This window comes from Arachis hypogaea, chromosome 18, assembly GCF_003086295.3.
Source record: "Arachis hypogaea cultivar Tifrunner chromosome 18, arahy.Tifrunner.gnm2.J5K5, whole genome shotgun sequence".
In the NCBI taxonomy this organism is placed as follows: Eukaryota; Viridiplantae; Streptophyta; class Magnoliopsida; order Fabales; family Fabaceae; genus Arachis; species Arachis hypogaea.
The window spans coordinates 10106431-10131978 of record NC_092053.1 but is presented as its reverse complement, the minus strand read 5'-3'; the positions used below and the strand labels follow the sequence as shown (position 1 = coordinate 10131978).

Below are 25548 nucleotides of genomic sequence, written 5' to 3'. Positions count from 1 at the left end.
AATAACATTCCACGCTAATGAAGAGAAAATGATGAACTGAGTTTTCTTGAAGAATAAGAAACTAGAAGTATGAATAATTGCAGAATTGAAAAGTATAGAATATGGAACTTTAAAAGAGTAGGAACAGAAAAAGAATTGATTTAGAACATTGAATATAGCTTAACCTTCACCAAGGACTAGGCCTATGTATATATACAGCAGATACCTTGTGCAAAAGGCTGAAAACAGAAAACAAAACTAACTACCTACCAATCTTGTTATCTTGTTGATTTTCTTTACAATCTTGATAATAACCTTTAATTCATTTTGACTCATACTCTTAATACCTCCCCCTGTCAAACTCAGGTTAGACCTTTGGACAATTTTGAGTTTGTATTTTAATCTCTCAAATGAAGTAGTAGCAAGAGGTTTTATCAAAATGTCTGTTATTTTTGCTCATAGTTAGAAATGTGAACAACCCGAAGAACATGAATTATGAGACTTTGCTAACAGCAAAGCTCAAGTCAGACCTAGTGATTGTATAATTTAGGATCTTCAAACAGCTCAGAACCTGTAGATAACAACTGCAAAAAAGAAACCATAGGTGTAGGCATAACACTTGCCTCAGACATATTCAATTTCGACAAAAGATCTCTTATATACTAGCGTGATAATCCGTGCAATGTACGGGATTCACGAAATTTAAACCCTTTTAAAAGAAAAATACTAAGAATATAACTAAAATGTATTCTACAAAAATAGACATGTTGTATTAATTTTGAATAATTACAAAATTATCATTATACTAAAATAAAAAAATAGAATAAAACAATTATTCAATATGTCAATAAATGGCATAACATATTTTCTAAGATAATAAAAGATAATAAGATATCCAAACAATTGTTAGACACTAAAAAAACAGAAAAAAAAGTCCAACAGAGATGTAATTTATTATTATGTATTATCTTAGAAACACATAATGTCAAGATACCTACTGATAACAAAACAAAATATATACAACATATATAAATTTGTTCATCAAACAAAAGATAAAATATGCCCAAGACAAATTAACATATAATTCAAAATATCCATTAAATAGAGTTATACATAGGAGGTCTAATGTCGCTAGATCGATAACTCTATCTGCCGTCTAGCTATCGAGCCGAGTTTCAAAGTAATGATATCACCCTCCTTTAAGTTGTATATTCTACAACATTCCCTCCACCCAACTCCAAATTTCCATTCTCCACCTCTTCCTCCACTTTTCAGTAAGTGGAAGAAGACATTCTTCTCTACATTAGAATCTAGACCAGTGATTATCCAAATTGAGCCATCTCCACACAGTTTAAGATACGCAGCGAATTTTGAAGCCAAATACTGCAAGGAATAATTCATAGTTAACACAAACATAAAAGATTTAGGAAGAACATCCAATCAGCTTGCAAGAAAAAAAAAAGATAAAAAAAAAACTCTTTTGAAATCAAGTTACCAATCTAGGTTGTGCAACATCCGAAGCTGTGATTTTCTTTTCATAAGAAACCTCTGGAGAGTATCTAATTCAGGATAATACGAATATGTTAGTCGCCACACTGAAAAATAGCAAGCTATCCCATGATATTAAAATCAGAAACACAAAGAAAAAGTTACATCTAGCATTACCTAGGATCAACCAACTCGTTTGCCGCATGACTTTGTTCATTAACCTCCAATGATAAACTACTTCCACTAGACAAATCTATCGGATCATTGGGATTATCCCCTACCAGTGCCCCACTTTGATCATTGTCTTCATCAGCATCTGATGAAAACTGATCATCCGATGGTCCAGACCCGGAGAGAACAATCACATCAGCTGATGAGTCCTCATCCATCCTGGTGTACTTTATGTGGAACACTCTTGATACATTATCAAGTGTCTCTGGGTCCATTAGCTTAGGAACATAGAAGTCAGGATCAAGGTGAACTCGGATGGGTTGGTTATCCTTATCCCACAATGAAATAAAAAAAATGCCAAAACCGACATACCTAAATTGAACAGATGCCCCTCTATCGATAAAATAGAAAGTTCTAATATGTTCAAATGAGGAGTCAGTTATGAGCAACTGATCATTTTTTCTTACCACCTCCAGCACTAAACAATTATCTAACTCGTCAATGACATAGAACATTAGCCCCAATCGTTCCCCATGAGTTGAAACAAAATTTGGGGGAAGAGCTCTATCACCCTATATTCAAATTTGTTCCCAAAGTTAATTCATGTGTAACAAAACATGCTAAAAAAGCTTCACATAATTTTAACTAATTATTTAGCAAAGAGAGATATTTTAAATCTACCATTATTACCAACTGAGCAACACAAGAGAACAATAATCACGTAACTGAACTAACATTATAATGAGAAGAAAGCTTTAGCATAAATAAATGAGAAGATTGTAGTTCAGTAAATAGCTCAATGAATTTAAACAAAATATCCATAGAAAAGGGACAAAAGGACAGAGCAACCACTCCCAGACATGCAGAAAATAGTAGAAAATAACAAATTCAAGAACATATAGTCAAATCAGGAATCTAATTATATGAGATTGATACCACTGCCTAAAATTGCACATTGGCCATTATGTTTCGTTACCTGCTTATTGAAAACGCGAAATCTAAAAACCAGTTCTTTTTCGCTGGGCCAGTATACCTGGGTTGCTAAAAACCTCCTATTAGAACATAATGGTACAATTAGAATTTAAGACTGAGACTTTTAATCAAGAAAATAACTAACTAAGTATACAAAAAATAAAAAATAAAAAAAGTAACACACTAAAAACACATTAATGAAAAATAACCAAGAGACAAAGTTGGAAAATTATTACACAACATATTTTACACATTACAACAACTTCTGAAATCTGGCCTACATATAGATGAGGAGCCAATAAAATTAAATTACAACATGAAAAATATCTTAGTAAGAATTAAAAAAAAAAACTATACATGCCATAACATCAATATCAATATTTAATTGACATTAACATTTTCAAAAGTTAATCTGAAATATATTGAATGAAAAAATAAATGAGATTTCAATCAAATTGAAAATGAAACAAAGAAAACATCTTGTCTAATGCTCAACACCATACCTATTTGGATCTTCTCTATTGGCATTCATGGCCATTGAGACTTATCAAATAGAGAGACGTGCTATAAAGATTCAAGAAGAAAGAATAGATATTGTCTCCTACTGCAAAAAAGAGCATCATAATAAAGTCAACCCTAATAGGAGATTTCAACAAATTCAACAAAAAACAGCTGATAAAAATGAATCGAGAAAAATAAAGAACAAATATAAAAAACGAACAGCAACCATTCATAAACAAAAGATGAAATAGACGAACAAAAATATTGTTATTAATTATAGTAAATTAAATTTCTACTAATACTAATTATAATATTGACAAGTTACAGAAAGGTTACCACTACTACTAATAATAATTAAATGAAACAATCATGAATTATGAATTTCTTAATTAGAATATGCATTACAAACGATATGAAAGAAAGAAAATATACAAAAATTATATCAATCAATATTAAAATATAAAAGACCAGAATCAATATTAAAAAATTATAAATACGATTTTATTCTTTTTACTCTTAAAAATGTTTTCAATTATCTGCTTAATATTTTTTCTTATTGTATACAATATAGTAATACCAAAATTACCGAATTTCACACGGCCAATACAACCTCACTGAAACTGAATTAATTAACTTGCTAAAAAGAAATTAACAAAAAAAAGAATAGCTTCCTCTTATTATCCTTCGAACTTCTCTCATGTTAATAACTTACATTATAGTATGTAACCTTAAATGTAGCTTCTAATTTTAATTTTAATACCCTCCCGATCAAAGAGAAGGAAAATACCCTCCCCAGTATGATCTTCAACTGTTATTTTAATTTTAAATTTGCATAGAGAAAAAAATAAAAAAGAACACAATCATTCAGATAAATAGTACCAGAAAACCTTATTTTTATAAACAATCCACTCTACAATATGAGAAAACATTTTCAACAAATTTTCTGACCTTGGAGTGACATTAGTTATGTGCTTCAAACAAAAATCACAGTAATATGCACCATTTTGAGGATAGATACCCTTTCCACACACAAGCAGAATACCACCAACCTCCATCCTCAACAATACCTTGAATTGCACCAAAAATGATAAAAGAACCCTCCTATCCAATGGGCATTTCAGAGTTAATTAACAGCATGAATGAAAAAACAGATCTGGAAATTCTTGTTTGATTTTCTTTTTCGGTTCATTTGTGTATAAAAGAAACAGAAACACAACTAACTCAAAAGAAAACAACCTGATTGTTATCTTGAAGCTCTTCAATAGTGCATTTTCTAGTTAAACGCATGAAATCATCTTCCAATGAGAGAACTTTACCCTCATTTGCAATAAACAGCGGATGGGTACCATTGACACCTTGCTCAATCATACTAAAAAAAAATCAATGCAAATACTTGTACTTGTTACTCCAGATAGCTTGTAAATAAAGAATACAATAAACATCAACTAAATAAAGCATGCTAACCTCTGCCTGAACTCAACAACTTCAGGAATATCAGGATTAAATAACATTTGAGTGGCATACATCACATTTTGAAGACCTACTTGACCTACACAACAACAAAGAAAGAGTCTAGAAAACTTTATTGGAGACAATACCTATAGCAGCCATGAGATGTACAGAAAAAAAAATATACCCCTAAAGAACTTGACTTTTGCAAGCTGAATCACCACAACAGGCTGCTCCACATAGCCAGAGGCAAGGAAATGATTCACTTGATTAACATAATCCCCAAACAATGCACATCGCACTGTAAGACTGAAACTCAAAAGATCACAAAGAATAAAATAGAAAATAAGCAAAAAAGATCATTAAAAGATAAAGAGAAAGCAGCAGAAATCACTCAATGAACATACTCTTTTGAAGTTAATTCTAATGCAATCATTTTTACAATTTTCCCCTCTTTTGCATATTCTTTCTCTTCTCCGACTGAAGTTAAAAGACCAATGACATCTATTCCAAATAAACACGATCTATTAACTATTCAAAGGATTTGTTAAAAAAACTTCAATAACAGAAAAGCAAGAAGTTATACACACCAACTAAGAAATCATAATCTTGGGTCATGTTCAACAACTCAGAAAAAGAAAACATGTTGAAACAAGTCTTAGGGATGACATCTTCATCAACAGCTACAACAGTGGTTCGGTGAAGAAAAACCAATTTGAATTCATGAGAAGTTGCTCTATAACTACCATGATTTGACACAATAGTAAAATATGCCATTCTATAAACTTGTCCTTCAACTATATGATCTCTAAACCTATTAAGCAGTGGTTTCTTGACTGTAGCTTGCATTTTTCTACACTAGAAATGGAACAAAAGAACAAAATCAGAATAATCAAACACATAATGTAAAGTTGAAAACTTTAAAAAACAACAAGTAAGACCATATTTAAAAGAGAAGCTAATAGGGGCTAACATGCTCATCAAGGAGAATCATCTCCATTGAGTTAGGAACCTTATGGTTACCAAAAGAGGGTACAACCCAAAGTCTTAGAACCCTAACTTTCAGCCTCCAAGCCTCTCTAGGAGGATGCATCTTAGAAATCATATCAAATGGAGGAGGCATTGCAATAAAAAGAAAGGAGATAAAATGAGTTGATGAAATTGATCAAAATGTAAACAGTAAATTTCTGAAATAAATATAGCTTAGGAGGAAATACAACACAGCAGAATGTTTGTGCATTCAATGTGCTTCACCCACATTCCTTTTATAGAAAAAATTCAGGACACAATCTCACATTTTTGAATTCAAATCCAGGAGGGAAATGGAGGGTAATTGAGTTGAATCACCAAATTTTTCATTTAATGAGTAAGAAACTATGAATCATTTCATATCAATCACATCACAACTCACCAAACAGATGGGATAGAAAGCACATACCTTGATAAAAATTCCCACATTCTCATCTCCATTCAATGGCACATACACAACTAATCATAGGAGTAAAAGCTGAAACAACACAAAAGCAAGAAAAAGAATTGATACTTTCGAGAAATAAAAAAATAGGGACCAAAAATTGAGATATCACACCACAACTACTGTAGTGCAGCTACATGTCATTAGGCCATAGGAAATGCAGTCAGCAACTATCCCAAACAATGATTCTAGTGATGGCAATCAGAGTTGATAAATATGTTAGGTAGGGATACATTGGAAACAGCAGATAATGGGAACAAAAGTATAGACAAACATGAATAGAAACATGTCAATCACATCAACATTCATGAAATGGATGATAATGAAACCTGATACGTCCATCATGATTCCCAAATTTCCAATTTCCAATAAAGAATATATAGCACAAACTTATTATGTGTGGAGAACACATTTTCATGAAAAGACCAGCTGCTGGATAGTTTTTTCTTTGGCTAGGGACATGTGCTAGTTAGACAAATAATAGCATGAACCCATTTTACTCGCACAAGGACATTTTTTTCTCAAGGAACGTGTTAACTTGAGGCCAAGCAGGTGTATCTCCATCTAACAGCTGAAGAATAAAACAGAATTAAAACAACCAAGAGATAAATCTAATCCAATTCAGTTGAACTTGAAAAAAAAAATAAACAAATAAACAACAGGTTACACATCATTTTTTGTAAATCACATCACCACTCATAAATAGATTAGGTACAATGAGGAAAAAGCTATGAATTAATTCATATCAATGACATCAGTAATCACCAAATAGGTTTGATAGAAAGTCCACACCTTCATAGGCATTCCCACATTCTCATCTCCATTCAATAGCATAGAGACAACTAATCATAGGAGCAAAACCCGAACCAACACAAAAACAGGAAAAATAAGTGAAACTTTCAAGAAATCAAGAAATAGGGACCAGAAATTGTGAGTTGATATAAATTGGTTAGGTAAGGATATATTCAAACCAACAGATGAGTGGGGAAAAATAGCAAGATGATACCATCTTAATCTAACCATCTTAATCTAAGAAAGCCAATTCCACTGGGAATGACATATAAAATTCAGGAGAAACACCCCATGTCTTTTCAAGAGGTGAAATAGCAAATAATTTTGACATAAATAATTTAAAAGAAATGAGAATCAAATTGAGTTGAATAACCAAATCTTTCATTCAATGAGGAAAAAGCTATAAATCAATTCATATCAATCATATCACAACTCACAAAATAGGTTTGATAGAAAGCCCATACTTTCATAGGCATTCTCACATGGTCATCTCCATTCAATAGCATATAGACAACTAATGATAGCAGCAAAAGCTGAACCAACACAAAAACAGGAAAAAGAAGTGAACTTTTGGAGAAATAAAAAAATAGGGACCAAAAATTAAGATTTCACACCACAACTACTACAATGCAGCTAGATGTCATTCGAGAAAAGGGAAGGCAGTCACCAACTACCCCAAATAATGATTCTAGTGTTGGCAATGAGAGTTAGTAAATGTGTTAGGTAGCAATAAATTGGAGACAAGAGATAAATGGAAACAAAAGTATACACAAACATTAATAAAAAGCTGTCAATTACATCAACATCCACGAAAAGGATGAGACTGAAACCTCATACCTTGATAATGATTCCAAAATTTTAAATTTTCAATAAAGAATATATAGCACAACCTTATTACATATGGAAAACACATTTTGATGGAAAAATCAATTTATATCAATCACATCACTACTCACCAAATAGGTTTGATAGAAAGCCCATACCTTCATAGGCATTCTCACATGGTCATCTCCATTGAATAGCATATAGACAACTAATCATAGGATCAAAACCCTAAGCAACACAAAAGCAAGAAAAACAAGTGAAACTTTAAAGAAATCAAGAAATAGGGACCAGAAATTGAGATATGACACAATACCTACTACAGTGCACCTAGAGCTCATAAGAACATAAGGAAGGCAGTAATCAACTATCCCAAACAATGATTCTACTGATAACAATCAGAGTTGCTATAAATTGGTCAGGTAAGGAAACATTCAAACCAGCAGATGACTGGGGAAAAAAAGTATACACAAATATGAGTAAAAATCTCTCAATGACATCAACATTCATGGTAGAGATGAGATTGAAACCTCATATGTTGATAATGACTCCAAAATTTCGAATTTCCAATGAATAATACAGAGCACAACCTAATTATGTATCCAGACCACATTTTCATGTGAATATAACATCAAACATAGATAAGGGGACATGTTTCAGAACACAGAAAATAGTATAAAAAGTCTAGGAATTTGTTGAATATAAACAAAGTAAAAAATTAAAAATATATTCATGAAAAAAAATAAAAATACATGCAACAAACAATTCAGCAGATAACAAATGGAGATCTGATAATGAGTTAAAACTGAAAGTTAACAGCAACTCCAAAAAATTCTAAGCAAGAACATGAACCCACAAAAAAATTGAATAACCAAATCTTTCATTTAATGAGGAAAAAGCTATGAATCAATTCATATCAATGATATCACCACTCACGAAATAGGTTAGATAGAAAGTCCATACCTTGATAGGTATTCCTACATTCTCATCTCCATCCAATGGCACATAGACAACTAATGATAGCAGCAAAAGCTGAACCAACACAAAAACAGGAAAAAGAAGTAAACTTTTGGAGAAATAAAAAAATAGGGGCCAAAAATTAAGATTTCACACCACAACTACTGCAATGCAGCTACATGTCATTCGAGAAAAGGGAAGGCAGTCACCAACTACCCCAAATAATGATTCTAGTGCTGGCAATGAGAGTTAGTAAATGTATTAGGTAGCAATAAATTGGAGACAAGAGATAAATGGGAGCAAAAGTATACATAAACATTAATAAAAACCTGTCAATCACATCAACATTCAGGAAAAGGATGAGACAGAAACCTCATAGCTTGATAATGATTCCAAAATTTTAAATTTCCAATAAAGAATATATAGCACAACCTTATTACATGTGAAAAAAACATTTTGATGGGAAGACCAGCTGCTGGATACTTATTTCTTTGGGGAAAGACATGTGCTAGTTAGAGAAAGAACACATTGAAGCCATTTTAATGGCACAAGGCCATTCTTTTCTCAATGAACCTCTTAACTTGGGGTCAAGGAGGTGCATGTCCTTCCAACAGCTGAAATATAAAACAACTAATCATATGAGGTAAACCTGAACCAACAGAAAAAAAGGAAAAACAAGTGAAACTCTCAAGAAATCAAGCAATACAGACCAGAAATTGAGATATGAGACCATACCTACTACAGTGCAGCTACACCTCATAAGACCATAGGGAAGACAGTAATCAACTACCCCAAACAATGATTCTACTTATCACAATGAGAGTTGGTAAATGTGTTAGGTAAGGATACATTCAAAACAGCAGATGAGTGGGAAAAAAAAAGTTTAGATAAAAATTAAAAAAAATCTCAAAATGACATCAACATTCATGAAAGGGATGTGATTCAAACCTCATACCTTGTTAAAGATGCCCAAATTTCGGATTCCCAATAAAGAATATACAGAACAACCTTATTATGTATCCAAACCACATTTTCATGTGAACATTACATCAAACATAGATAACAGAACATGTTTCTCAAAACAGAAAACAGTTTAAAAACTCAAGGGATTTGTCGAATGTAAACAAAGTAATAAATCATAAATATATTCATGAAAAACACAAAACACATGCAACAAATAATTCAACAGGTACCAAAAGGAGATCTGATAATAAGTTCAAACTGAAGGTTAACAGCAACACCCAAAAAAATATAACCAAGAACATGAACCCACAAAAAAACCAAGTGACATACAGAATTTGCAAATTAGAAATTTCAGAAACCCTAGACAATAACATGTGGGTTAAACATCGAATAGATACCAAAACGATCACAATTTGCAAGATTAGGAATTTCACAAACCCTAGAAAATAAAATCTCAATTAACCATAGAACAGATACAAAAAATGATCAGAATTTACACAATCAAGGATTTCAGGAACCATACACAATAAAACCTACATCAATCGTCGAACCGATGACAAAATTCATCACAAAGATCGACAAAATCAAGGAAAAGAAAAAAACCAAGAGGATAATAGGTTTCGATGAACCTGATTGATTAATCTGAGATCTTGAATCTTACCGGGAAATTGGGAAATCAGTAACCCAGATGAACGGCGACGAACAAACTTCCAGGAGAACACAGCTCGTAGACAGAGTTTCGTACCGCAGACGAAACAAAATTTGAAGAAGAAAGCAAAGCTGCTAGGGTTCAAAGAAATCATTACCTATTCAAGCAGATCCATGAAGAGGGAAGGTTGGCTCAGTGATTCGGTGAAAAGGATGCGACGTTGCGTGAGAGAGAAGGTGAAAGGGATGGCTGACGACTACTGACAGAGGAGCACATGCATCCCTGAACGTGAGGAGCCATACGGATGGTCCGATTTGCTTCGTCCAAAATTCAATTTTTTCCTCCTTGCAAATTGGACCGTCCGATTTGCCCCTAATATTTTATTTCACACACAACTCGCATGGTCCAACTTGTCCCCATCAAAAATCACAAAAAACTGCCCCACATATATGTGTAGCACCTCCTATTCCCATAACGCAGCACATCACACTTATGGAGTCCATAACCAAAAAACTGAGCCTAAAATAAAACACATTAGAATTTCTCTAGTGAGCTAATATTTAAAAAGACACACATTAGGATGAAATTAAAAAAAAACACAGAATTATCTTCAGCGATGCATCTGTGTCTGAATACCATGATGGATCTGTATTGAATTGTGGAGAGACAGTGGATGATATGAAATTATTGAAGTGACAACTTTGAGTTTGAAAAGGAAGAGTAATTTGTTAAGGCCAATTATAATGTACAGATGCTCTGATACAGATATTCCCATTCGATGAAGGTCATGCGGACATCTGGTAATTTACTATTTGGTAGACAGCAACTTGTCAGAGCCTTTCGCAACATGTGTTATCCAGCCGAGTCACATTCGAACTGATATGAGCAGCTGCAACCCTGTAAGGGTTCACTGTTGGGCTTCGTTTCATATATAGCCCAATGGCTATATTTTGAAGACACCAAAAAAGAACTTCTTTTTTTATTTTATAAGACAGCAAAAATAAAAAAGACTAATGTAATCCTGAACTAATTACTTTAAAAAATTTATATTTGTGAAAATATTCACATTACTTTTTACATATTAAAAAAATTATTTAAACACCAACTCTTATTCTCTCTTATTTTGATTAAATTAAATTATGAATCTCATTAATTTTTTTCACATTACATTTGTCACCTCTAAAATATATTCAAAAGATATAAAAAAAAAACTAATTTTATGCAGATTTTTTTTTAGTTTTAATTTAGATGACATTATATGATATTTGTCTCCCAAAATATTTTTTCAAGATTTTTGCTAGAAATTAGTAGTTACATAGAACATAAGTTTAAGATTAGCAAATAAGAACAAGTCTTGATATAATTATTTACGTACCTTTATTTATTAAACTTATTTATTTGATATAATTATTTATCTACCTTTATTTATTAAACTTATTTAAATCTTCATTTTCCAATATAATTAAATAACTTTATCCTAAAAAAATTTTTATAGTCATTTGAAATAAACTATAATATTATTAGTTTTTTGTAATTAAATTCAAATTTTTTAATTTCTAGTACAAGTAAACAAAATTAATTAAAAAAAAATATTTTAGACTTTTTAAAATTACTTCCAATCATTTAACATTTTAAATAAGAATTTTTATTTTCTTTTATTATTATTACTACTATTACTAGCAGTTTATATATTATTATTATTATTATTATTATTATTATTATTATTATTATTATTATTATTATTATTATTATTATTATTATTATTATTATTATTATTATTATTATTATTATTCCATATATTTTGATATATTTTCAATTGATAGTTAATACTAATCATATACTTTCAATTGGTCACATACATTCATATATAATGGTAGATGTTTGCCTAATGATTGAGTATTTTCTATATCGTGATTTTAAACGTACATATTTTCTTCCATTTGTTTTTTGTTTTGAGTCAAATTTCTTGGGTACATGATGTAAATTTTTTTCTTTGAACCTTATACTTACTTGGCTTATAATACACACTAATTGAATTAAAAAGATTAAGATTCAAATACCCTCCAATGAAGCCGAAAATACTAAGATCCTATTAACAAAACCCAACTGTGCCAATTTCTATTATTCTTTGTAAGAGCAGGTTAAGCCACAACTAAACTATAATTCCACTCCCCTCATTCTTCAAACTCTGCACTCAGCTATAACACGTGTCAAACAGAAAATAATTTCTGTAAATCTGTATCAATTAACATCTGTATCATAGAGTGACCCATTTGTTAACTGAATCTGTTGAAACAATGATAGACAATGTGACCAAAACGACCACAAACTTAGCATTCAGGTCAAGATGAATTTCTAAAGAAATGTCCTCTTATAGAAAATCTATCCCCTCTACCTCTTTTTCCAACACTTCCTCTCCTAGAATTTGAAAAAGAAGAAAAAGGACTCTGAGCTAAATTTTTTTGGATCATAGATTGCTTAGGCTTTTGATACTTGTCAATCATAATTATGTTTAATAAATATTTTATGTTTAAAATAAGATTTATTTATTTATTTATTTTAATTAATTTATAATTTTATTTTTATTATTATTATGTTATTGTTGATTTTTTGAGATATTGTTGAGACTTATTATGTTATTATTGGTTATTTAAAATTTGATGTTGATTAATTTACAAAATCGCAAATCTAATACAATCCAAACTGCTTAAAATTGGATTGGATTTTGTTTAAAAATCATCCCATCCAAAATCGCACCGCAAATAAAAATAGTATTCGAATCGAATCAGTTTTTAATTCAAAGTGATCCAAACCGCACTATAAACATCCCTAAAAATAAAAAACAAAACTAACTAACTACTAATCTTGTTATGTTGCTGACCTTCTTTAAAATCTTGATAATCAACCTTCGACTCATTTTGACTCACACTCTCAATAACTAGATCGATATATTATATAGTTTCATTTCAAAGTATAATCAAGTTTTAAAATTTCTTTTTCTGGAGCTATTTGATCACATCAAGAACAACACCTAATCCACTACCTACGTGTAGTTAATTAGAGTTCTAAATGATGATATATGGCTCCTGCCTCCTGCTTTGCTTAGAAGTGATGAATGAATAATTGATATGATTAGTGCTTGTTTGGGCACCATTATTTTGATAAAAAAAGATCTTTTTTTATTGAAAAAAGATCTTTTTTTATTTTTTAGCATGTTTGGCAAATTTCTAGTAATAAAAGTAAAAACACTAGAAAAATCAAAAAAAGATCTTTTTTGAGAAGCTGTAATTTACATATTTTTTTAAAAGATCTTTTTCTCTTAAAAAAAAGATGTTTTTCATCTAATAAATAAACAAAAAAAGTACTTTTATATCGTTATACCCAAACATAATTGATAGATAAAAAGATTTTTTTGCATGAGATACCCAAACATAAAATTACTTTTACTTTTCCATAAGATCTTTTAAAAAAAGATAATTCAAAAAAAGATCTTTTTTTAGAAGTTCACCCAAACAAGCTCTTAGTTGTATATATAATCAGAATTTACTCTAATTGGCTTGTTAATAATGACTAGTTTCATTTATTTTGCATCTATGCATGCCATGTTATGATACTTGATGAAATGGTGCCCCCACTTTGGCAACTCAAATGGATGATTGTCCACTACATATGCATACATTAAAACAACCAAGCTATTTAATTTATGTGACCTCCTCAATAGGGGTGCACAGACCCGGCCCGGCCCGATCCCGAACACTTTAGGGGCTAATTTGGTGTGATTTCATCGGGTTTAGAGTCGGATAAGGGTCTCAAAAATAGACCCGGTCATTATTTCGGGTCGGGTCCGGGCCATAGTTCGGGTCACCCGAAGTCGGCCCGGTGGCCCGGTGGCCCGGTCATCATACACAATTAATATTTTGTGTTATTAGTGATGGATCATGACTATTATGTGGAATTTAAGTATTGTAAACCTTAATATTTTGTGTTATTAGTCATTATAAGACTATAAGTTAATGTTTTATGTTTAGAATGCATAAGACTTTAGACTAATGCATAATATTGTGGTATTTGTATTGATTTAAATATTTGGTATTATTAGACAATATTAGTATTGATTGTGGTTATACTTTAATTTTAAAGAAGAGTTGGTTCTTGTTATATTTTTCTAAGTGAATTTTACCATGTTAAATAATGGTTGAAGTCTTGAAAATTTGGATATTTTTACATGCTAGTTTACAAGAAGGTATCAACGTAATATAATGTTAACGGCCCGATTTTCACCCGGTATAATTGTGGCCCGAAAGTGTATTGGTTTCATCGGGTCTAGGGTCGGATTCGGGTCTAAAAAATAGACTCGGTGTATATTTCGGGTCGGGTCTGAATCATATCAAACCCGGCTTCACCCGTCTCATGTGCACCCCTACTCCTCAAGAAGGAAATAGAAATTTCATGCTCTTAATTGCCTTATTACCCAATTTCGAGGACTATTTCCATTGCTTAGGACAAGAAATAAATAAATGACCTACCTAGCAAAAGTAACAAATTAAATCTTCAGAATTATGCAAGTAAATCAATAAATTAAGATAATCTATGACTTTAATTATGCTGCAGTTATATCACACACACTTTATTTTAACTTTGGTAATTTACAGAAGCAATCTTTTTGTGAGCAAGGAGCCCTACATATACAACATAATCAATCAATCAAACCCAAACTCTAATGTTTCAAATATCGTTACTAAACATCAAAAGCTTTAATGAAATCCGAAAATGAATTTTCTCAAAATAATTTTTTCAAATGTAATTTTTTATCCTTTTTTTTTTCCTCATTCAGAAAATATATGATAAAAATCATACTTCAAAAAAATTGCTTAAGAGAATCAATTTTCAATGGAACCAAAAGCCATAATAATAATAATAATAAAATTGCTTGTAAAAACCAAAAACCTTGAACACAAGCATGCTTTGCTTCCAAAATAAAATCTAGAGAAAAATAAAGCATTCCAATGAAACACGTGGGTTGTCAAGTGATTCTTCATGTGTGACGACGTCGTTTTCCTTTCTACAGTTCTCCTTCACCACACCCTTCCCCGGCGCCAACCTCCGACCGCCGTTTCCCCGTGGTTTCACCTGATTCCTTCTGTTTCCGTCGCAGAACCTCCCCACAGACGACGGAGACCTCGCTCTCCGGCCGGTACTCTCGCCTGGACGACGGCGAACTTGACCGGAATCCCTCTGGCAAGCGGACTGCGGACTTGCCGGAACCCTCTTTTCCGGCAGCGTTCTCGATGGAGATTTCGGCCTTCGTTCTCTGCCACCGATACTTTTTGCATCGCAGGAATGCTTCGATTGGGAACGGTTCAGGTTCTGTGTTCCCTCTATGGTTCTTAGCTTGCTTGTGGCTTCGTCTTCTCTAGTTTCGGCTCCGGTGGCGGCGGTAGTAGCGTTGGTGGTGGTGGAGAAGAAGCTCTCGCTAATGCTGCATGTCTCTGTAATCTGAGACACTTCCAGAGAGACTTGTTCCTGAGCTTCGTTGAAGATGGGGCACTTTGAATATTGGATTTTGGGAAGTTGGGTCTCTGTTTCTATCGTCAAAACTGAAACTTGGGGTTTGGAAATTGGTGTTTCAGATAGAACCTCTTTCACTACCGATTTTTCTTCAACAGGTGGTGGTGATGGTGGAGCTCTGTGGTTTAGGTTTTCATGGGTCAAATCTGATTTAAGGGCATTTCGGTCTTTATTGGTGTTTGGAGTATTGATGGTGCTGAAGCAGCAACCCATCTTGGATCAAAGTTGTTATCAAGAGAGGTTTTAGAAGGTGGCAATGGTGAGAGGCATTGTTGTTGGAAAGATCAATGCAATTGAATTGGCTTCATTATTTGTTCAATTCATAAAGTGAGGAAGGGGTTTGATTTGATGCTTAAGGTGAACTTGTTACACTTGTTTATATATATATATATATATAGCTTTGATCATGGTAGTGATGAAGGATACACTTGTGTCCAATACCTTTCACCATTGACTTGTTGAAAGTTGAAACATTATGTATTGATCAATAATAATACATCATGCTACTCTATTATAATGACAATCTAATCAATATTAAATCAAAATAATATATATAATGTAGTTGATAGACAATTTTGTATCACCAATTATCATTACCCTGAATTTAAAACCTAGCTTTTCCACCTAACTGAAAGTTATGCAGGCAAGATTAGTAATATTTTAAGCTTAAATTCTTCCAAGTCTTATACGGGTACTATACAACTAGCATGACATTCTGAAATAACAGAGAAAATGGAGTACGTAAGTATTATATCCACTAATATTAGCATCATAGCATGTCATGATCCATTATATATATACAGTATTAACCTTTGAATCACTTTTTGTTTATATTTTTATGTAATACAAGATATTTTTTTTTATGTTTCATATATTTTATCAATTATTTTTAATATTAAAAATAAAAAATATACAAAAATAATACATATAATATTCTACGTTTAAGAAATGAAATTAGTTACACATATGGGTGGAGCAGTGACGGAGTTACGGGGCGAGTGGAGGCCTCGGCTCCCCTCAACTTTTTTAAAAAAAGATTAATATTAATAAGTCATTAAGTATAATTTAATTTTTTTTAATTTATTTAGTATTTAGTCTAATATAAATAAAAATTCAGTCTAACATAAATATTAATGATTTCTAATATCTAAAAAATAAGTAACAATATTAAAAAAATATGAAAAGATATTATTACTAATATTTTTTAATTAAATAAAATTTTTCAATTCCCATAAAGTAGATTTTTTTCTTCTTGTGAGCGTCCTTCTTGATTCATTTGGTATTAATTTTTTCTGTTTCAACTACTACAACTGAGAGTTCTTTTTCAACTATGAATATTGTGAAGAATAATTCAGAAACAAAATGAAAGATAAATTTCTTGCAAATTGTCTTTTAATTATATTGAAAAGAAAATTGCAGAAAAATTTGACACAAATTCTATTATCGATGAATTTATGAAATGAGGAATCGATCACTTCATTAATAAAAGGTACATATATATTTTTTATACTTTAAAATATATTCTCTATCAGTATATTTTTATAATACATTTTATATTATATAATTTTTTGCATATAATTTTTAATATTATATATTATTAGCCCCATGATACTATTTTTGGATCCGTCCGCGAGAGTCCATGAGGTAAAATCCTTCTTAAAAGTATTGTACTGTTAATATTGCATGTAAAGATTAGATAGTATCTCCAATGCTCCATAACCATGATAGTCTCATACTATAATTAACCACTACATATGAGATCCTGTTTCAATATATTTCTAAAAGCTACAAACACAAAATGTTCGGCCCTAAAAACATTTCTTTTCTTTTTCTTTGGCTATTTGCTATTTGAGTAGAGATTCATTGCATGGTATAACAGTTGTATTTATTTCATATTAAATCAGTTTGTATTAAAGCATTTGGTTTGAGTTTATAATTCATTATTATTTTCATGGTTGCAATAATTTTCCGTAATATTCACATCGCATCTTAACAAAACATAAGTTATTTATTCTATACTTTTGTAAGCAAAATAATAAAAATGAAAAAGAGAGAATATCCAAATATTACGCTGCCAACTTGCTACATTCCATGGTGATACTAATAACCGTTAGACATTTAAATTGCTTTCTTTAGCAATTAGTTTGTGATATGTGATTTGTGAAGCAATCAATGTTATTAAACTTGTGTGGTTGGGTATATTAGAAAAAGGAAAACACAGTTTGACTTGAAACTGTCCTTTATCTGGGAAGAATTCAAATTCCAAAATCTGACTAGTTTTTTCAGCAATACTACTATTCACTCAAATGAAAAATTATTATATTTAACAAATTTTAAATGGTTAAAATTTCAACATATTTTCTTAAATAATTAACTTTATCAATTTTAGAAGGAGTAATCTCTTGTACTTAATTATTGAAGAGACCATGTAGGTATGATTATTCATTTATTTTGCACAAATTACCACGATCTAGTTATATATCAAGCAAGAAAACGAAGAGAAGAATTCAAAAATTAATTCTGAAATTTCATGTGGGAGTGTTTTTGTTTATATGAAAAAAAAAAAGGAGAATGCTAGGAAGACAATGATTTTGTTGAACAATATGAACAACCACCAATCAAATAAAAACACACTACACCTCCAATATATCTATTGTTTACATTGTTTAATATTTTCATTATTTACCTATACTTTTTCTAAAAAAAAAGGTGAAATTCAAAAGTTAATTCTGAAATTTTATGCAATAAAATGAGAAACGGCAAAAGATGATTAAAAAGTGCAACATGATGATGGACAAGGCTGTCAATGTCGTGTTAAAGGACCTAACAACGGAAAGCAAAACCAAGAAAGACACTTGCCTTTCAAATTGTTGATATTGAATGTAGTAATCTCGGAAATAATTTGGAAGATTTGAAACTGGTTTTGTGATAATATTAGTACACGGTTTGTACCAAATAAAAGCATCCAATCATATGGCTACACATTACTTTTTTTTTTTCTTTTGGTATTTAACTTTTAGAAAAGTTTTTAAGTATACTGGTGTTTCAGTGATTTTTAATCGTTGATCTTAATTATATATATTTTTTATAATTAAGATTAACGGTTGAAAATTACTAAAATACCACTATATCAGTTGAAAATTTTCATAACTTTTATTACTTATTACCGATACAAAATTCCTCATTTCCAAATTCCAATATGAAATTACAAAGGATTGATTGGTTGGTTAGGCCCATCATAGAAATGGACCACCCAACTTTAATGGATCAATTTAAAAAAAAAAATTTGTAGCAAAAATAAATAAATAAATAAACTACCACTCCCCCTTCCCACAGTATACTGAAATTTATACACTAAAGTCATAACCCAAAAAAGAAGCCCTCAGAGCTCCACCTGATGATTGCAACGGTAACACACTAACACTAACATGGCTTCACCTTGATCTGCTAACAGCAAAGCAGAATTATATGCTTTTGGTTCTACACTGCTATCAAAGTGGTCCCAAACATTGGTTTAAATTTCTGCCACTGAAGATGAGTTAACACACTGAAATTTTGAATAACACTTCTCAAAATCAACACTGCACTACAGCCACATTAAAATCAGCCGCTTTACATGATTTCTCAAATTTGAGTTAACATATATTAGAAATATTGAATTAACCTTTGCAACAGGGAGGGGATGTTGCATTTTCCAATAAATCTGAACCAATCCACTCATTGATGGTTGGGTAAAAAAGTTGCAGAAAGCTTTGCCACTTACAGCATGTTACTGATATATTACATGTGGCATGACCGAGCATCAATAGTATGGGGTAAGCGTGTACCCATTATATATAATGCACATAAAAATGGTGGGAAAGAAAAGAATGGATCAAGAAGCAATCAGCTTTGAGGGAGATGCAGCCCTGTCGGATTCAATCATGGACTTAATATAGAATTCGCCTGCCTTGTATGATGACCTAACCATGGGACCAGATGCCACATACCGAAATCCCTGTGACAAACAAAGTAGGATTAATCCATCATTCATAACACATGATCAAGTTATAATAAGTACCATATGCAGCTATTTTTAATAGAATCCCCCTCTGCAAATCAACATGTCACATGCAACAATCAAAAAGAGAAATGCACCATGATTACACTCTGTTGCCATTATCAAGTACAGAATGCCATATGTAGTGTTAGGATTCTTACATGCAGGGCCACCGGCGTGTCCAAATGGTGTCCAAATTGCTTGCAAGGAATTTACCATGAGTTGGCAGCATACAGATTACTTTAAAGTTTAAACATACTGTGTGTGCAACAATGATGAAGCAAATGTGTTTGTCTGCCTCGACTTTTAAGAATATATTTAAATATTGGCAAGGAGCCCAAATGTTTTAAGATGTATGGTTTGACTAAAATATCTACTCATTTTATGAGATCCTAGCAAAAGTTACTGAACTGAGATTATGATAATAGAATACTAGAGAAATGATGATAACATCAAATATTAGTAATCATCTTTTATGCAATAAGTAACATACTAACATTCCTCTCGTTTATGGAAAAGTAAAATACAATTGATCGTAACCAATGGAACAAATATTAGAGACTTACCATTTCCATACCAAGTGTCTGATACTTCTCAAAGGCCTCAGGTGTAATGTACTCAGATACTGGCATATGGCGCTTTGAAGGTCTCATATACTGACCAAAAGTCATCACGTCAACACCAGCTGCTCTCACCTTCTCCATTGTCTTCACAACCTGGTCAGGTGTTTCCCCACAGCCTAACATTATTGAGGTCTTTGTGAGGGTTCCGGCAGGTGCATAATCTTTGGCCATCATTAGAACATCCATGGACTGTTTAAAATTAGCTCGGTGATCCCGCACAACACTTTGAAGCTCTTCAACTGTCTCGATATTATGTGCAAAGACATCTAATCCTGATTTAGCAACCTTCTCTACACAACTAGCTTCTCCTCGAAAATCAGGAACTGTTGCAACAAACATAGTTCAACGACTACAACAGAAAGAAATTCTGAATTTTATCTACAAAGGATAGTCCCTTGATAATAATCCATCTAAGAAAAAATCAACTAGGATTGAACCCTATGAAGAAATTATGTGACTGCAAATCAATTCTTCAAAATTTTACCCTAGTTCTGTATCAATAATGTCTTTATTCTTATCATTCTAATCAAAAGCAGTGCTGTCAAGACAACAGCTATTAATAAACCAACAGCTAACATAATAATTCGCATTCTAGGTACCACCACTTAGTTCTACTTGCTACCTAATAAACTTCAGTAAAAACAGAAAAACAAAAGACCATCCTTCCTTTCATATCCATTATTGATTATGTACTATACTTCCAAACAACCTAGGTGCTTGGAATTTTTCATTTATAAGAATGAGACATCCTCCTAGCAGGATAAGGTTAGGCTGCCATGCGTCAACAGTTTTAAGAACCGCAAAACATTCAAAATGCATACCTAAGGCTTCTATCAACATATTAGGCTTCAGTATCTTCAATTTCTGTACTGTTTCAGTAAAATGACCACTCCCTTGATCAGGTAAATCATCACGGTCAACACTTGTTATAACCACATAATCCAAACCCCATGACGCAATTGCTTCAGCCACATTGGTGGGCTCATCAGGGTCAGGTGGTGGAGGAGTCCTCGATGTCTTCACATTGCAAAATCTGAAAATTAACATAAAAATATCTAAATGGAAGGGTTCCACTGCCATCTATTCTATTAACTTATAAAACACTCTCTTATCAACGATTGTTCTACTTGAAATTTTCTAAAGCTAGAGTTCCCATTCCTAATCCTATAATCAACATCAAAAAATTCTATGCACTAATCACAAATTGAATTACATTAAATTGATATAAAATTCTATAAATAACAAATGATAGATACATAACCTGCAACCTCGAGTACAAGTGTCGCCGAGGATCATGATGGTAGCAGTGGCGGTGCCGGTCTCGCCGCCGGACCAGCACTCCCCTAAATTAGGACACTTGGCTTCCTCGCATACCGTGTGGAGCTTCAATTCTCGAAGCTTCTTCTTGATCTGCACGTATTTCTCACCTCCTGGGATCGACTCCTTCATCCACTTAGGCTTCGGCAGCGGCTTCTTCTTCGTTCCGACCTCCACCGAGTACGCATTCCCAGATTTTAGCGCAATGAAGTCCGACAGTGACGGAGACTCCTCCGCCAGACGAGCACGGAGCGCCGCCAGATTCTGCGGCGGCGGCGGGGGTGCTGCCGGCGGAGGCATCGTAGAAGAGGAAAAGAAGGATTTTGCGGCGGATTTGATATTCCGACCTGCGGTTCGAAAACGAGAATACATCATCATGGTGGTGTTTGCAGACAGTTAGGAACGATGAGGATGAAGATGAGGATGGCTCTCTCTCTCTGTGCCCCTGGTTTGGAGCTGAGATCGATCGTTGTCGCATACCAACCACTAACCACCACCATCGGCATCGTATTGGGCTGTATTTTGGGCCTGCTTATTGTGGGCTACACTGATGGGCCTTAATAAGCACTGTTTGGGCTTCAAATTTGTTGGTATCTAAGCTTACTTGTTCCTTTACCAAACAAAAGAAAAACGCTTACTTGTTCTGTTGTTCAGAACCAACGGTGATACTATATGACTAATTATTTTGATAATCTAATAATTTGTTAATTATTTGACCAATTTAAATTGGTTTAAATATTTTTTTTTTAATATGTGCTCTAAATTATAATTTGTTATTCAATAGTCCATGTGAGGTTTTCTTCGAACCCTTGCGAACATTTTTTTACCACATTTGGAGGATTTCGTTTGCAAAAAGAACAAAACAAAGATTGATGACAAGGTCATGCAAGATACTAGTTCAAGGAATGACTATTATTTAATATCTCTATAAAATTAATTAATAGATATTTAGCTACACCCACATTATTGTTTAATATGGCCTAAACCTAAAGCATGCAGGAACATGACAACCCTTAGATTCTATAATAAAACTGATAATCAAAATATTAGTTTTTTATACACGCACATAAAGTATTAATTAAGAGACGCTAGGTTGTTGCAAACTTGCAGTTTTGTCGTATTGGTCCCCGCTGAGATGGAAAATTATTGAGGTAAAAGAAGTCAAATTGTTCATCATTTTTCCAGTTTGGTGGGCCTTTTTGCTCCCTCGGAGAGAATATATTGAAATTTGAGACATCAAATTAAAGTTTCAAATGGATGGGGGTGGGGTGACAATATTTTCCATCTTTTACTTCAAGTTTATCGAACCAAAATGATGGTATGTGTTAGTTGCCAACATTTAAACATTCCCTTGGACCTTATTAGTAGCAAGATGTAGGTGTTATTAATTATGCCATCATGAACAATTCATGTGCATTTAGGTTTTATTTCATATCATCTCACAGAATAGAGACATTAGAAAGAGAACCAAAGAAAAGTATATAGGAGATGAGACAAATTTATTAGCGAGGAAAATATCTTTATTGTAAGATAAAAGAACACTTTTTGCATTGTGTTTATCACTATATCTTGTGTCCTAAATAATTAATATGGAGATTAGAGATTTAGAGGTAGCAAAGCAGCGGCAAATTTTGATTGGTGATCACTTATTTGTCCTCTTATGTTTGAGACAGCCAACAACGATAGCATTGTCAAATGTCAAATGTCAAAGATCAAAGGTGCCCAATTGCACATTGGTATTAGCATTCATCGGATACTAAAAAAAGTATGAAATTGCAAGCTCCTATTTGTTACCTTTGATCCACTTTTTTCCTTAGTCTTTTAATTTCTTTTTCCCCATAGGGAGATCTATCTAAGATCGACACTGTGAGAAGAAAGCTTTCGCAAGTTTGATTAAACTCAAATGATGACTACGTACTGATATCTATTTAATAATAATAATAAAAAAATTGAAATTCCAATTTTAAATAATAATTAATGTTTGATTTTACAGCAAACTTGTTTCAAATAAATGTAAGTGTTGATAGTTGATAGCGATAAGGCATCGTAGTATCGCAGAGATTCGGATAGCAGAGTGATGAATGAGGAATAGCTATTAGCTACCGTTGTTTTCTGGCGCACGCACACGGCACACGGCACACACACGTATATATATTATTAACATAAAATTTCATACATTAATAATAACTCTTTTCTAAAAAAAGGAAATTATTCTCACTTTATTTGTTTTGGCGAGCACCTTTTTTTTTTTTATATAGCTTATCATGTGTAAGTTACAAAATTGTATACGACTATACGTCATGCAAAATTGCAAATATAAAAATTAGGAATAGACGTTGTTGCACAAAAATAAAATCATAGATTTTCTCTAAAAGAATATAGTGGGCTGACACAAAGCCCACAACAATCATTCGGTAGCACACAAAGCCCATACGCCAACTGGCGACTTTTATTTGAGCCGACAAAATGAGTCAAACTCATCGAGTCAGTTTTATTTATCTATTTAAACGAATGAATTTTATTTCTAAAATTAAATCCATTTAAATTTTGGATTGATTAATTTAAAAAAATAGCGAGGTAAATATGTCAATCCATAGACTAAGTGGGTGACTGGTTTAGAAATTTGCATTTTTTTTTTAAATTTAGCCATTTTTAACCAATATCCATCTTGATTCGACCAAAAAATTGGACACATAATAAAAAAAATTATTTGTTTAAATTTTTTATTTAAAAGTAATATTGTTTGTCAAATTAATTTTTAAAAAATAAATAAAATAAACAAACCAATCCAATATAATCCATGAGATTAACCATAAATTATTTAAATTAAAAAATTGTAAAAGATGAACAAAACAAACTTAAACATGCCTAAATAATTCGGACTAATCTGTTTAACAGTTGTACATGCTATAACGTCTCTAAGATATAGTCTCACTTCTTTATTATATTTTAAATACTATATGTATATATTTTACCTATTTTTTGTATATTTTTATTTTTTATATTAAAATTGATTAATAGCTAATGCAAAAAAGATAATATTTATTTTCTACCATAAGAGAAAATATACAAGAGGACTGGAAATATATACAATCATCAATTCACCATTTCTTTTATTTTTATTTTTGAAAAAAATTCCACTTGTGTTATTATTCCATCTGAGTAAGAAACTAAGAATAACCCATTCTCACGCGCAGCCATGCCACGCGAAGCACACTCTCACCAATCATCTCATCAATCATTAAAAAGATAAACAAATAAATAACGTTCATATTAAAATAAAAGATTAAGTATAATTTTATTCGTTAAGATGCTAAAAAATTTTTTTATTTTTAATTTTTTTATATATAAAATTGTCTCTAAAATTTAAAATCAAAATTTAAATTCGTTTTTTATTTAAATATTAAAATTTTGGACTAAATTATCTACAATAAAAAATATTATAAAATAAAAAAAAGAGAAAAAAGAGTGTTTCTTCTCCTGCAAATGGAGAATGGAAAAAGAAAAAGGAGAAGAGAAGAAGAAGAAGTTGTTCACAATCTACCTTTGTCTCTGTTTCCGCCGCCACTTCCGTACGATCTTAGTTTCTAAGGTAAGAACGATTTTAAAATCAAGTTAAACCTTAGGGACAATTTTGTATGCAAAAAAAAGTTCGAGACAAAAAAAAATTTCGGCCTATACCTTAAAAACAAAAATTGTACTTAACCATAAAATAAAAGAGTTAATACTCAAAATGACTCTTGAAATTTGACCTGAAATTTAATTTAGCCCTTTAATTTCTAAT

The 25548-nt window shown here is 31.9% G+C and overlaps 3 protein-coding genes across 3 annotated transcripts; all 3 read right to left on the bottom strand.

Annotated features, from left to right (window-relative positions):
• Window positions 1–889: 889 nt before the first annotated feature.
• LOC112768964 (uncharacterized) lies at window positions 890–4202 on the bottom strand. Its single transcript, XM_072225472.1, has 5 exons — window positions 3114–4202; window positions 2615–2690; window positions 1645–2210; window positions 1475–1538; window positions 890–1362 (listed from the first exon to the last, which is right to left on the bottom strand). The coding sequence occupies exons 1-5, from the start codon at window positions 3146–3148 to the stop codon at window positions 1111–1113; spliced, it is 993 nt and encodes a 330-aa protein (XP_072081573.1). The 5' UTR covers window positions 3149–4202; the 3' UTR covers window positions 890–1110.
• On the bottom strand, window positions 4096–6964 carry LOC112769544 (uncharacterized). The gene is made up of 5 exons (XM_072224755.1): window positions 5999–6964; window positions 4748–4869; window positions 4576–4660; window positions 4348–4480; window positions 4096–4212 (listed from the first exon to the last, which is right to left on the bottom strand). The coding sequence occupies exons 1-5, from the start codon at window positions 6028–6030 to the stop codon at window positions 4096–4098; spliced, it is 489 nt and encodes a 162-aa protein (XP_072080856.1). The 5' UTR covers window positions 6031–6964.
• Window positions 6965–19405: 12441 nt separating this feature from the next.
• LOC112771140 (lipoyl synthase 2, mitochondrial) lies at window positions 19406–22266 on the bottom strand. Its single transcript, XM_025815772.3, has 4 exons — window positions 21709–22266; window positions 21269–21480; window positions 20391–20770; window positions 19406–19782 (listed from the first exon to the last, which is right to left on the bottom strand). The coding sequence occupies exons 1-4, from the start codon at window positions 22140–22142 to the stop codon at window positions 19660–19662; spliced, it is 1149 nt and encodes a 382-aa protein (XP_025671557.1). The 5' UTR covers window positions 22143–22266; the 3' UTR covers window positions 19406–19659.
• Between the last annotated feature and the right edge of the window lie 3282 nt (window positions 22267–25548).

Excerpts from the sequence above, each read along its gene's own strand:
- LOC112768964 (XM_072225472.1), bottom strand. The coding sequence starts at position 3,148 with ATGGCCATGAATGCCAATAGAGAAGATCCAAATAG. Across the intron at positions 2,211-2,614 it reads TTCGCGTTTTCAATAAGCAG|GGTGATAGAGCTCTTCCCCC; the intron begins GTAACGAAACAT and ends ATTTGAATATAG. Across the intron at positions 1,363-1,474 it reads ATGTTGCACAACCTAGATTG|TATTTGGCTTCAAAATTCGC; the intron begins GTAACTTGATTT and ends TATTCCTTGCAG.
- LOC112771140 (XM_025815772.3), bottom strand. The coding sequence starts at position 22,142 with ATGATGATGTATTCTCGTTTTCGAACCGCAGGTCGGAATATCAAATCC. Across the intron at positions 20,771-21,268 it reads TATGTTGATAGAAGCCTTAG|TTCCTGATTTTCGAGGAGAA; the intron begins GTATGCATTTTG and ends TTGTTGCAACAG. Across the intron at positions 19,783-20,390 it reads AGACACTTGGTATGGAAATG|GGATTTCGGTATGTGGCATC; the intron begins GTAAGTCTCTAA and ends TGTTTGTCACAG.
- LOC112769544 (XM_072224755.1), bottom strand. The coding sequence starts at position 6,030 with ATGGAGATGAGAATGTGGGAATTTTTATCAAG. Across the intron at positions 4,661-4,747 it reads AAAAGTCAAGTTCTTTAGGG|GTCAAGTAGGTCTTCAAAAT; the intron begins GTATATTTTTTT and ends GTTGTTGTGTAG. Across the intron at positions 4,481-4,575 it reads GTTGTTGAGTTCAGGCAGAG|TATGATTGAGCAAGGTGTCA; the intron begins GTTAGCATGCTT and ends ATTTTTTTTTAG.